Source organism: Pleurodeles waltl, chromosome 3_1 (genome assembly GCF_031143425.1).
Source record: "Pleurodeles waltl isolate 20211129_DDA chromosome 3_1, aPleWal1.hap1.20221129, whole genome shotgun sequence".
Classification (NCBI taxonomy): domain Eukaryota; kingdom Metazoa; phylum Chordata; class Amphibia; order Caudata; family Salamandridae; genus Pleurodeles; species Pleurodeles waltl.
Window position 1 is genome coordinate 1,622,638,856 of NC_090440.1, and position 13,432 is coordinate 1,622,652,287.

Here is a 13,432-nt window from a genome sequence, read left to right on the forward strand (position 1 = left end):
AATCTACGCAAGGCACCTAGAACGGCTATGTGTGGCTTGGTAAATCTGGAGTAATGCAAGGCAGTACAAGTCTTTCGGTACTCTGAGATGGGAAGACATTAAATAGGTGGATAGTGGGTGTTCCCACGCATCACCCCATGTATTTTGGCACCTACCAAGTTTTACTAAGATAAGTATACTTGGGAATGCATCAGAATTGTATGCATTCCTGACAGAGGCGCAACAAGAAGAAATTTCTGTATAAATCATTTTTGCAGGACAATTATAAAGAGGAAAAGCCTCCAAGAATTGTTTTTGTGCAGGAAGGTGTGCCTTCTTACACAAAAACAATCCTGCCTGCAACACAGTGCAAGGGTGCCTGCACTGGCACAAGGCAGCACATAGTTGTAGGAAAGTACCATCTTGCCTGGCATGTTACCCCCATTTTTCACTGTATATATGTTGTTTTAGTTGTATGTGTCACTGGGACCCTGGTAACCCAGGGCCCCAGTGCTCATAAGTGTGCCTGAATGTGTTACCAGTGTAGTGACTAACTGTCTCACTGAGGCTCTGCTAATCAGAACCTCAGTGGTTATGCTCTCTCATTTCTTTCCAAATTGTCACTAACAGGCTAGTGACCATTTTTACCAATTTACATTGGCTTACTGGAACACCCTTATAATTCCCTAGTATATGGTACTGAGGCACCCAGGGTATTGGGGTTCCAGGAGATCCCTATGGGCTGCAGCATTTCTTTTGCCACCCATAGGGAGCTCTGACAATTCTTACACAGGCCTGCCACTGCAGCCTGAGTGAAATAACGTCCACGTTATTTCACAGCCATTTTACACTGCACTTAAGTAACTTATAAGTCACCTATATGTCTAACCTTTACCTGGTAAAGGTTAGGTGCAAAGTTACTTAGTGTGTGGGCACCCTGGCACTAGCCAAGGTGCCCCCACATTGTTCAGAGCCAATTCACTGAACTTTGTGAGTGCGGGGACACCATAACACGCGTGCACTACATATAGGTCACTACCTATATGTAGCTTCACAATGGTAACTCCGAATATGGCCATGTAACATGTCTATGATCATGGAATTGCCCCCTCTATGCCATCCTGGCATAGTTGGCACAATCCCATGATCCCAGTGGTCTGTAGCACAGACCCTGGTACTGCCAAACTGCCGTTCCTGGGGTTTCACTGCAGCTGCTGCTGCTGCCAACCCCTCAGACAGGCATCTGCCCTCCTGGGGTCCAGCCAGGCCTGGCCCAGGATGGCAGAACAAATAACTTCCTCTGAGAGAGGGTGTGACACCCTCTCCCTTTGGAAAATGGTGTGAAGGCAGGAGAGGAGTAGCCTCCCCCAGCCTTTGGAAATGCTTTGTTGGGCACAGATGTGCCCAATTCTGCATAAGCCAGTCTACACCGGTTCAGGGGACCCCTTAGCCCCTGCTCTGGCGCGAAACTGGACAAAGGAAAGGGGAGTGACCACTCCCCTGACCTGCACCTCCCCTGGGAGGTGTCCAGAGCTCCTCCAGTGTGCTCCAGACCTCTGCCATCTTGGAAACAGAGGTGCTGCTGGCACACTGGACTGCTCTGAGTGGCCAGTGCCACCAGGTGACGTCAGAGACTCCTGCTGATAGGCTCCTTCAGGTGTTAGTAGCCTATCCTCTCTCCTAGGTAGCCAAACCCTCTTTTCTGGCTATTTAGGGTCTCTGTCTCTGGGGAAACTCTAGATAACGAATGCATGAGCTCAGCCGAGTTCCTCTGCATCTCCCTCTTCACCTTCTGATAAGGAATCGACTGCTGACCGCGCTGGAAGCCTGCAAACCTGCAACATAGTAGCAAAGACGACTACTGCAACTCTGTAACGCTGATCCTGCCGCCTTCTTGACTGTTTTCCTGCTTGTGCATGCTGTGGGGGTAGCCTGCCTCCTCTCTGCACCAGAAGCTCCGAAGAAATCTCCCGTGGGTCGACGGAATCTTCCCCCTGCAACCGCAGGCACCAAAAAGCTGCATTACCGGTCCCTTGGGTCTTCTCTCAGCACGACGAGTGAGGTCCCTCGAATCCAGCGACTCTGTCCAAGTGACCCCCACAGTCCAGTGACTCTTCAGTCCAAGTTTGGTGGAGGTAAGTCCTTGCCTCACCTCGCTGGGCTGCATTGCTGGGAACCGTGACTTTGCAGCTACTCCGGCCCCTGTGCACTTCCGGCGGAAATCCTTTCTGCACAGCCAAGCCTGGGTCCACGGCACTCTAACCTGCATTGCACGACTTTCTAAGTTGGTCTCCGGCGACGTGGGGCTCCTTTGTGCAACTTCGGCGAGCACCGTTTCACGCATCCTTGTAGTGCCTGTTTCGGGCACTTATCCGGGTGCTACCGGCTTCAGAGAGGGCTCCTTGTCTTGCACGACGTCCCCTCTCTCTGCTGGTCCAATTTGCGACCTCCTGGTCCCTCCTGGGCCTCAGCAGCGTCCAAAAACGCTAACCGCACGATTTGCAGCTAGCAAGGCTTGTTGGCGTTCTTTCGGCGGGAAAACACTTCTGCACGACTCTCCACGGCGAGAGGGATCCGTCCACCAAAGGGGAAGTCTCTAGCCCTTTTCGTTCCTGCAGAAACCTCAGCTTCTTCTGTCCAGTAGAAGCTTCTTGGCACCCGCAGCTGGCATTTCCTGGGCATCTGCCCATCTCCGACTTGCTTGTGACTTTTGGACTTGGTCCCCTTGTTCCACAGGTACCCTAGATTGGAAATCCACAGTTGTTGCATTGTTGGTTTGTGTCTTTCCTGCATTATTCCTCTAACACAACTTCTTTGTCCTTAGGGGAACTTTAGTGCACTTTGCACTCACTTTTCAGGGTCTTGGGAGGGTTATTTTGCTAACTCTCACTATTTTCTAATAGTCCCAGCGACCCTCTACAAGGTCACATAGGTTTGGGGTCCATTCGTGGTTCGCATTCCACTTTTGGAGTATATGGTTTGTGTTGCCCCTATCCCTATGTTTCCCCATTGCATCCTATTGTAACTATACATTGTTTGCACTGTTTTCTAAGACTATACTGCATATTTTTGCTATTGTGTATATATATCTTGTGTATATTTCCTATCCTCTCACTGAGGGTACACTCTAAGAGACTTTGGCATATTGTCATAAAAATAAAGTACCTTTATTTTTAGTATAACTGTGTATTGTGTTTTCTTATGATATTGTGCATATGACACTAAGTGGTACTGTAGTAGCTTCACACGTCTCCTAGTTCAGCCTAAGCTGCTCTGCTAAGCTACCATTATCTATCAGCCTAAGCTGCTAGACACCCTATACACTAATAAGGGATAACTGGGCCTGGTGCAAGGTACAAGTACCCCTTGGTACTCACTACAAGCCAGTCCAGCCTCCTACATTTGTTGTGCAGTGGTGGGATAAGTGCTTGAGACTGCTTACCACTCTTGTCATTGTACTTTTCATAAGAGAAAAATATACAAAACAAGGTCAGTGTATATACACATAGCCAAAAGGTTTTGCATTTCCTATTTTCACTCTTTTCCAAGTACTGAAAAGTACTTCTAAACTTTCAAAAAGTTCTTAAAAGTTTAAAAAGTTTTTTTCTGTCTTTCCAAAAAGTTCTGAAAACTTTTTTCTCTTTTTCTATCACTTTAACTCTCTCTAAAAAATGTCTGGCACAGGCCAAAGTGTTGATCTGTCCAAACTTGCATATGACAACCTTAGCTGGAAAAGAGCAAGGAGTCTCTGTATAGAGAGAGGTTTGAGTGTAGGGAAGAATCCTTCCTTGGAACTGTTACTTAACATGCTTAGAGAACAGGATAAGGCCATAGGTGCCTCATCTGTTGAAAAAGTACCTAAAAGTTCTCAATCTGATTCAGGGACTCCCCCAGGAAAAGATTCAGGAAAGAAACTTCCTAGCCTGCCCATTACTAGACAATCTAGCATAGATGGTAATGATGATGAGCCACACCATATAAATAGTGTTGTCTCACATCATAGCAAAAGCATTTATTCTCACCATACTGGTAGTAATGTTTCTGTAAACCAAGCTGTTAGGGTGGCTTCTGTAAGGGACAGGTCTCCTTCTGTTCATTCCCATCATAGCTCTGTTTCTAGAAATGTCCCTCCCACCAACCCTGATGACAGAATGTTAGAGAGGGAACTCAATAAGTTGAGGGTGGAACAAACCAGACTGAAGCTTAAAAAGCAACAGCTGGATTTGGATAGACAGTCTTTTGAATTAGAGAAGGAAAGACAGAAGTTGGGTTTAGATACCCATGGTGGCAGCAGCAGTATTCCCCATAGTCATCCTGCAAAAGAGCATGATTCCAGGAATCTGCACAAGATAGTTCCCCCTTATAAGGAGGGGGATGACATTAACAAGTGGTTTGCTGCACTTGAGAGGGCCTGTGTTGTACAGGATGTCCCTCAAAGGCAGTGGGCTGCTATCCTATGGCTATCATTTAGTGGAAAAGGTAGGGATAGGCTCCTTACTGTGAAAGAAAATGATGCTAATAATTTCCAAGTTCTTAAGAATGCACTCCTGGATGGTTATGGCTTAACCACTGAACAGTACAGGATAAAGTTCAGAGAGACCAAAAAGGAGTCTTCACAAGACTGGGTTGATTTCATTGACCATTCAGTGAAGGCCTTGGAGGGGTGGTTACATGGCAGTAAAGTTACTGATTATGACAGCCTGTATAACTTGATCCTGAGAGAGCATATTCTTAATAATTGTGTGTCTGATTTGTTGCACCAGTACTTGGTGGACTCTGATCTGACCTCTCCCCAAGAATTGGGAAAGAAGGCAGACAAATGGGTCAGAACAAGAGTGAACAGAAAAGTTCATACAGGGGGTGACAAAGATGGCAACAAAAAGAAGGATGGTAAGTTTTCTGACAAGGGTGGGGACAAATCTAAAAATGAGTCTTCATCAGGCCCACAAAAACACTCTGGTGGGGGTGGTGGGTCCAAATCCTCCTTTAATCAGAACAAGGAAAAGAAACCATGGTGCTATTTATGTAAAATAAAAGGCCATTGGACAACAGATCCCAGTTGTCCAAAGAAAGGCACCACTGCTCCTACCACTACAACCCCTACTGCTACACCTAGTGTCCCTACTAATAGCAGTGGTGGTGGGAGCAAACCTACTAATAGCCAATCCAAGGGAGTAGCTGGGCTCACTTTTGGTAATTTAGTTGGGGTTGGTCTGATTAGGGAGACCACAGAGGCTACTTTAGTCTCTGAAGGGGCTATTGATTTAGCCACTTTGGTTGCTTGCCCCCATAACTTGGAGAAGTACAAGCAACTAACCCTAATAAATGGTGTTGAGGTCCAGGCATACAGGGACACAGGTGCCAGTGTCACAATGGTGATTGAGAAACTGGTGCACCCTGAACAACACATACTTGGACACCAGTACCAAGTAACCGATGCTCACAACATAACACAAAGCCACCCCATGGCTGTTGTAAATCTCAACTGGGGGGGGGTAACTGGTCCAAAGAAAGTTGTGGTAGCTTCAGATTTACCTGTAGACTGTCTATTAGGGAATGATTTGGAGACATCAGCTTGGTCAGATGTGGAGTTGGAGGCCCATGCAGCAATGCTGGGCATCCCAGGGCATATTTTTGCTTTGACAAGGGCTCAGGCCAAAAAGCAAAAAGGACAGGGAAGCTTGGATCCTGGAAGAATGGACCAAGTGCTCCCTAAAGCAAGGGCTAGTAGAAGCAAACCACTTCCTACTATCCCTCCCTCCACAGTGGATTCTACTTCTGAGGAAGAAGAATTCCCTCCCTGTGCAGAACCTACACCAGAGGAGCTGGAAGCAGACACTGCTGAGCTTTTGGGTGAAGGGGGGCCTGCCAGAGAGGAGCTGAGTGTGGCACAGCAAACCTGTCTCACATTAGAGGGTCTCAGACAGCAAGCTGTCAAACAGGCTAATGGGGATGTCAGTGACTCTCACAGAGTTTACTGGGAGGACAACCTCTTGTACACTGAGCATAGGGATCCTAAACCGGGAGCTGCCAGGAGATTAGTGATTCCTCAGGAGTACAGAAAGTTCCTCCTAACACTGGCACATGACATTCCCTTAGCTGGGCATCTAGGACAAATGAAAACTTGGGACAGGCTTGTTCCCCTGTTTCATTGGCCTAGGATGTCTGAGGACACAAAGGAATTTTGTAAGTCTTGTGAAACCTGTCAAGCCAGTGGCAAGACAGGCGGCACCCCAAAAGCACCCCTTATTCCACTGCCTGTGGTTGGGGTTCCCTTTGAAAGGGTAGGGGTTGACATAGTTGGCCCCCTTGACCCTCCTACTGCTTCAGGCAATAGGTTTATCTTGGTGGTAGTGGACCATGCCACAAGATATCCTGAAGCAATTCCTTTAAGGAACACTACAGCTCCTGCAGTGGCAAAGGCCCTCCTGGGAATATTTTCCAGGGTGGGCTTCCCAAAGGAAGTAGTATCAGACAGAGGAAGCAATTTCATGTCTGCATACTTAAAGGCCATGTGGAAGGAGTGTGGTGTAACGTACAAGTTCACAACACCCTATCATCCACAAACAAATGGACTGGTGGAGAGATTTAATAAAACTCTCAAAGGCATGATTATGGGTCTCCCTGAAAAACTCCGCAGGAGATGGGATATCCTTCTACCATGCCTCCTTTTTGCCTACAGGGAGGTACCCCAGAAAGGAGTGGGCTTCAGCCCCTTTGAACTTCTTTTTGGACACCCTGTTAGGGGTCCACTCACACTTGTAAAGGAGGGTTGGGAACAACCTTTAAAAGCTTCTAAACAGGATATTGTGGACTATGTACTTGGCCTCAGATCAAGGATGGCTGAGTACATGAAAAAGGCCAGTAAAAACCTTCAGGCCAGCCAAGAGCTCCAGAAGCAATGGCATGATCAGAAGGCTGTTTTGGTTCAGTACCAACCAGGGCAGAAAGTGTGGGTCTTGGAGCCTGTGGCCCCAAGAGCACTCCAAGATAAATGGAGTGGACCCCACACAATTGTTGAAAAGAAGGGTGAAGTCACCTACTTGGTTGACTTAGGCACTGCCAGGAGTCCCCTTAGGGTGCTCCATGTCAACCGCCTGAAACCCTACTATGACAGGGCTGATCTCACCCTGCTCATGGCAACTGATGAGGGACAGGAAGAAGACAGTGATCCTCTACCTGATCTCTTCTCTTCCACAGAACAAGATGCTCTTGTGGAAGGTGTAGTTTTGGCAGATTGTCTTACTGCTGAGCAGAAAGACCATTGCATAAATCTCCTAGGACAATTTTCAGAACTCTTCTCTACTGTGCCAGGCACCACTTCTTGGTGTGAGCACACTATAGATACTGGAGACAGTTTACCTGTCAAAAGTAAGATCTATAGGCAGCCTGACCATGTCAGGGACTGCATAAAGCATGAAGTTCAGAAAATGTTGGAACTAGGAGTGGTTGAGCACTCTGACAGTCCATGGGCTTCTCCTGTGGTACTGGTACCAAAACCCAATTCTAAAGATGGAAAGAAGGAAATGCGGTTTTGTGTAGACTATAGAGGTCTCAACTTGGTAACCAAAACTGATGCTCACCCTATACCCAGGGCAGATGAGCTCATAGATACACTGGCATCTGCCAAGTATCTAAGCACTTTTGATTTGACTGCAGGGTATTGGCAGATCAAATTGTCAGAAGATGCTAAACCTAAGACTGCATTTTCTACCATTGGAGGACATTACCAGTTTACTGTAATGCCTTTTGGTTTGAAAAATGCACCTGCCACTTTTCAGAGGTTGGTGAACACAGTCCTGCAAGGGCTGGAAGCTTTCAGTGCAGCATATTTGGACGATATAGCTGTCTTTAGCTCCAGCTGGGATGATCACCTGGTCCACCTATGGAAAGTTTTGGAGGCTCTGCAAAAGGCAGGCCTCACTATCAAGGCTTCAAAGTGCCAGATAGGGCAGGGTAAGGTGGTTTATCTGGGACACCTTGTTGGTGGGGAACAGATTGCACCACTTCAGGGGAAAATCCAAACTATTATTGATTGGGTTCCCCCTACCACTCAGACTCAGGTGAGAGCCTTCCTAGGCCTCACTGGGTATTACAGGAGGTTCATTAAGAACTATGGCTCCATTGCAGCCCCTCTTAATGACCTCACATCCAAGAAAATGCCTAAAAAGGTATTATGGACAGCAAACTGTCAGAAAGCTTTTGAGGAGCTGAAGCAGGCCATGTGCTCTGCACCTGTCCTGAAAAGCCCTTGTTACTCTAAAAAATTCTATGTCCAAACTGATGCATCTGAATTAGGAGTAGGGGCAGTCCTATCACAACTTAATTCTGAGGGCCAGGATCAACCTGTTGCTTTTATTAGTAGGAGGTTGACCCCTAGAGAAAAGCTTTGGTCTGCCATTGAGAGGGAGGCCTTTGCTGTGGTCTGGGCTCTGAAGAAGTTGAGGCCATACCTGTTTGGCACTCACTTCATTGTTCAGACAGACCACAAACCTCTACTTTGGCTAAAACAAATGAAAGGTGAAAATCCTAAATTGTTGAGGTGGTCCATATCCCTACAGGGAATGGACTATACAGTGGAACATAGACCTGGGAGTAGCCCTCCAATGCAGATGGACTCTCCAGATATTTCCACTTAGACAATGAAGACTCATCAGGTCATGGCTAGTCTTATTGTCCTTCGTTTGGGGGGAGGGGGTTGTGTAGGAAAGTACCATCTTGCCTGGCATGTTACCCCCATTTTTCACTGTATATATGTTGTTTTAGTTGTATGTGTCACTGGGACCCTGGTAACCCAGGGCCCCAGTGCTCATAAGTGTGCCTGAATGTGTTACCTGTGCAGTGACTAACTGTCTCACTGAGGCTCTGCTAATCAGAACCTCAGTGGTTATGCTCTCTCATTTCTTTCCAAATTGTCACTAACAGGCTAGTGACCATTTTTACCAATTTACATTGGCTTACTGGAACACCCTTATAATTCCCTAGTATATGGTACTGAGGTACCCAGGGTATTGGGGTTCCAGGAGATCCCTATGGGCTGCAGCATTTCTTTTGCCACCCAAAGGGAGCTCTGACAATTCTTACACAGGCCTGCCACTGCAGCCTGAGGGAAATAACGTCCACGTTATTTCACAGCCATTTTACACTGCACTTAAGTAACTTATAAGTCACCTATATGTCTAACCTTTACCTGGTAAAGGTTAGGTGCAAAGTTACTTAGTGTGTGGGCACCCTGGCACTAGCCAAGGTGCCCCCACATTGTTCAGAGCCAATTCACTGAACTTTGTGAGTGCGGGGACACCATTACACGCGTGCACTACATATAGGTCACTACCTATATGTAGCTTCACAATGGTAACTCCGAATATGGCCATGTAACATGTCTATGATCATGGAATTGCCCCCTCTATGCCATCCTGGCATAGTTGGCACAATCCCATGATCCCAGTGGTCTGTAGCACAGACCCTGGTACTGCCAAACTGCCCTTCCTGGGGTTTCACTGCAGCTGCTGCTGCTGCCAACCCCTCAGACAGGCATCTGCCCTCCTGGGGTCCAGCCAGGCATGGCCCAGGATGGCAGAACAAAGAACTTCCTCTGAGAGAGGGTGTGACACCCTCTCCCTTTGGAAAATGGTGTGAAGGCAGGAGAGGAGTAGCCTCCCCCAGCCTCTGGAAATGCTTTGTTGGGCACAGATGTGCCCAATTCTGCATAAGCCAGTCTACACCGGTTCAGGGGACCCCTTAGCCCCTGCTCTGGCGCGAAACTGGACAAAGGGAAGGGGAGTGACCACTCCCCTGCACCTCCCCTGGGAGGTGTCCAGAGCTCCTCCAGTGTGCTCCAGACCTCTGCCATCTTGGAAACAGAGGTGCTGCTGGCACACTGGACTGCTCTGAGTGGCCAGTGCCACCAGGTGACGTCAGAGACTCCTGCTGATAGGCTCCTTCAGGTGTTAGTAGCCTATCCTCTCTCCTAGGTAGCCAAACCCTCTTTTCTGGCTATTTAGGGTCTCTGTCTCTGGGGAAACTCTAAATAACGAATGCATGAGCTCAGCCGAGTTCCTCTGCATCTCCCTCTTCACCTTCTGATAAGGAATCGACTGCTGACCGCGCTGGAAGCCTGCAAACCTGCAACATAGTAGCAAAGATGACTACTGCAACTCTGTAACGCTGATCCTGCCGCCTTCTCGACTGTTTTCCTGCTTGTGCATGCTGTGGGGGTAGCCTGCCTCCTCTCTGCACCAGAAGCTCTGAAGAAATCTCCCGTGGGTCGACGGAATCTTCCCCCTGCAACCGCAGGCACCAAAAAGCTGCATTACCGGTCCCTTGGGTCTCCTCTCAGCACGACGAGCGAGGTCCCTCGAATCCAGCGACTCTGTCCAAGTGACCCCCACAGTCCAGTGACTCTTCAGTCCAAGTTTGGTGGAGGTAAGTCCTTGCCTCACCTCGCTGGGCTGCATTGCTGGGAACCGCGACTTTGCAGCTACTCCGGCCCCTGTGCACTTCCGGCGGAAATCCTTTGTGCACAGCCAAGCCTGGGTCCACGGCACTCTAACCTGCATTGCACGACTTTCTAAGTTGGTCTCCGGCGACGTGGGGCTCCTTTGTGCAACTTCGGCGAGCACCGTTTCACGCATCCTTGTAGTGCCTGTTTCGGGCACTTCTCCAGGTGCTACCGGCTTCAGAGAGGGCTCCTTGTCTTGCTCGACGTCCCCTCTCTCTGCTGGTCCAATTTGCGACCTCCTGGTCCCTCCTGGGCCTCAGCAGCGTCCAAAAACGCTAACCGCACGATTTGCAGCTAGCAAGGCTTGTTGGCGTTCTTTCGGCGGGAAAACACTTCTGCACGACTCTCCACGGCGAGAGGGATCCGTCCACCAAAGGGGAAGTCTCTAGCCCTTTTCGTTCCTGCAGAAATCTCAGCTTCCTCTGTCCAGTAGAAGCTTCTTTGCACCCGCAGCTGGCATTTCCTGGGCATCTGCCCATCTCCGACTTGCTTGTGACTTTTGGACTTGGTCCCCTTGTTCCACAGGTACCCTAGATTGGAAATCCACAGTTGTTGCATTGTTGGTTTGTGTCTTTCCTGCATTATTCCTCTAACACGACTTCTTTGTCCTTAGGGGAACTTTAGTGCACTTTGCACTCACTTTTCAGGGTCTTGGGGAGGGTTATTTTGCTAACTCTCACTATTTTCTAATAGTCCCAGCGACCCTCTACAAGGTCACATAGGTTTGGGGTCCATTCGTGGTTCGCATTCCACTTTTGGAGTATATGGTTTGTGTTGCCCCTATCCCTATGTTTCCCCATTGCATCCTATTGTAACTATACATTGTTTGCACTGTTTTCTAAGACTATACTGCATATTTTTGCTATTGTGTATATATATCTTGTGTATATTTCCTATCCTCTCACTGAGGGTACACTCTAAGATACTTTGGCATATTGTCATAAAAATAAAGTACCTTTATTTTTAGTATAACTGTGTATTGTGTTTTCTTATGATATTGTGCATATGACACTAAGTGGTACTGTAGTAGCTTCACACGTCTCCTAGTTCAGCCTAAGCTGCTCTGCTAAGCTACCATTATCTATCAGCCTAAGCTGCTAGACACCCTATACACTAATAAGGGATAACTGGGCCTGGTGCAAGGTGCAAGTACCCCTTGGTACTCACTACAAGCCAGTCCAGCCTCCTACAATAGTGCACCAGTACAGTGATAGAGCACGAATGTGGCCACTCCCATGCGCTGACTCCAAAGACCATCCCTAGAATATCCAGTGAAATTTCGATAGCTTTCAGTTATGGGGGGGACATTCCTAGTTCAAAGGCAAAATACCTATGATTCTGACCTATTTAGAAGCTCTATGCAGCCAGAAGTTGAAAATCCATAACAATCTTAATCAGTGGTACAGTGTGCAGGGCCTATCTCTCTTGTGCCTCATAAGAACTTCTACTGAATATAATTGCGTGTCTAGTGCAGAAATGGTAAACGCGCACTGTGATGGAGAGCAAAAGCTAAAAATCAAAACAGACTTGTGATCTAAAGGATGTAATTGCATCATCAAACCTCTCTTTTCATTTGCCCTCTTTAGTTTTACTTACCAGCCTAAATGTCAATGATTTGAATGTCAGGGGATCATCCACCATTTTCTGCAAGTTAGCAGCAACTGTAAAAAAAACATAACAAAAACTGTAATAGGAGTACATAAACAAGTCTGTTAAATAGCGTGGAGCGTTGTTGCACATAAGCCCTTATTACCGTATTTTTCTATGTGGAGCGTAAACACTCAATTATTCAAACCACATCAAAGATGCAAATAAACTACGATGCTGACTCCAGCTGTCTTTCTTTGAAGAATGGTTGTTTTCGGATTTTACTCTACACTGTAATAGAGTGCAACAAACAGGTCATTACTGGGTCAATGAACAAATTATGCCGCAGCTGTTCAGCTAAAAGTATGTACTGTAGAAATATTTTTTGTCAGTTAGCAGAGGAAGATGTGTTACGAAAACCACCACGGTGCAGATTCACTCTTCAATGGAGTGTGTCCATAAAAAAGAACTTGAGTGAAAACCAATGGAATGCAAATCTTGGGGTTAGTCTTTCTTGAAAAACGCAAACTGCGGTATCGTTTTTAGGGGCTTCTCTAATGCTATCCAACAGAATAGGGTCAGATTTATCTTTGCACTGCCCTGGTGTCAGGCAAAGGTGACAAAGGGCAGCGCAGGACAACGCAACCCCCTAAGTCAGATTTACTATGCCAGTTAAAGGAATCTTGCACGGCTGAGAAAATCTAGACCCAGATTTACAAGGACTTTGCATTGCAATTGCAGCATTTATTTGGTGCAAAGGCAGAGCAAACCGAGCGTCATATTTACAAAGTGGTGCTAGACATGTCTAGTACCACATTTACAACAACTGTATAATTTTTTTAGAGCGGCGCCTCACCTTACGATGTTTACGACAATGATATGCAAGGTAGGCGTCCCCTCGTCAAAAATGACACTAGCCATCTCGGATCATATTTATAAGCCTCACGAAAAAAGAAGCATGCTAAGGAAAAATGATGCTAGCTCGCATTAGCGTCAAAACTTTAACGCCTGATCAGACCAGGCATTAAAATGACGCACAGGCACAGGTAAATAAGGAGAACACTCACAAAAAACTCAATGTCCAGAGGACACCATGGACTTGCTGCTGCTCCAACTTGGAACCCACAGACGACGCCAGTGATGACGCCAGGCACCACCAGCACCACTGCATCACTACCACCACATCAACCAGAAAGCCAGCACATGAGGAGAGAACGCATATATCGACAAAGGGCAACAATTATTGGTGTCTGAGAAGAAGACATCATAAGTAATTACTGTTTGAAGCGGGAGTCAATCATCCAGATGCTCCAAGAAATTGCACCTGCCATTACGGCAACAGCAGGAAGGCGATCCAACATTTCA

General features: G+C 47.2%; 1 protein-coding gene across 1 annotated transcript in view; it reads right to left on the reverse strand.

The window, feature by feature from the left end:
- STK39 (serine/threonine kinase 39) overlaps nt 1-13,432 on the reverse strand; it is a 1,706,935-nt gene that overhangs the window by 31,638 nt on the left and 1,661,865 nt on the right. The window contains exon 17 of the mRNA XM_069225277.1: nt 12,077-12,141. Within this exon, the coding sequence (XP_069081378.1) occupies nt 12,077-12,141 (65 nt within the window). The remainder of the gene's footprint in view (nt 1-12,076; nt 12,142-13,432) is intronic.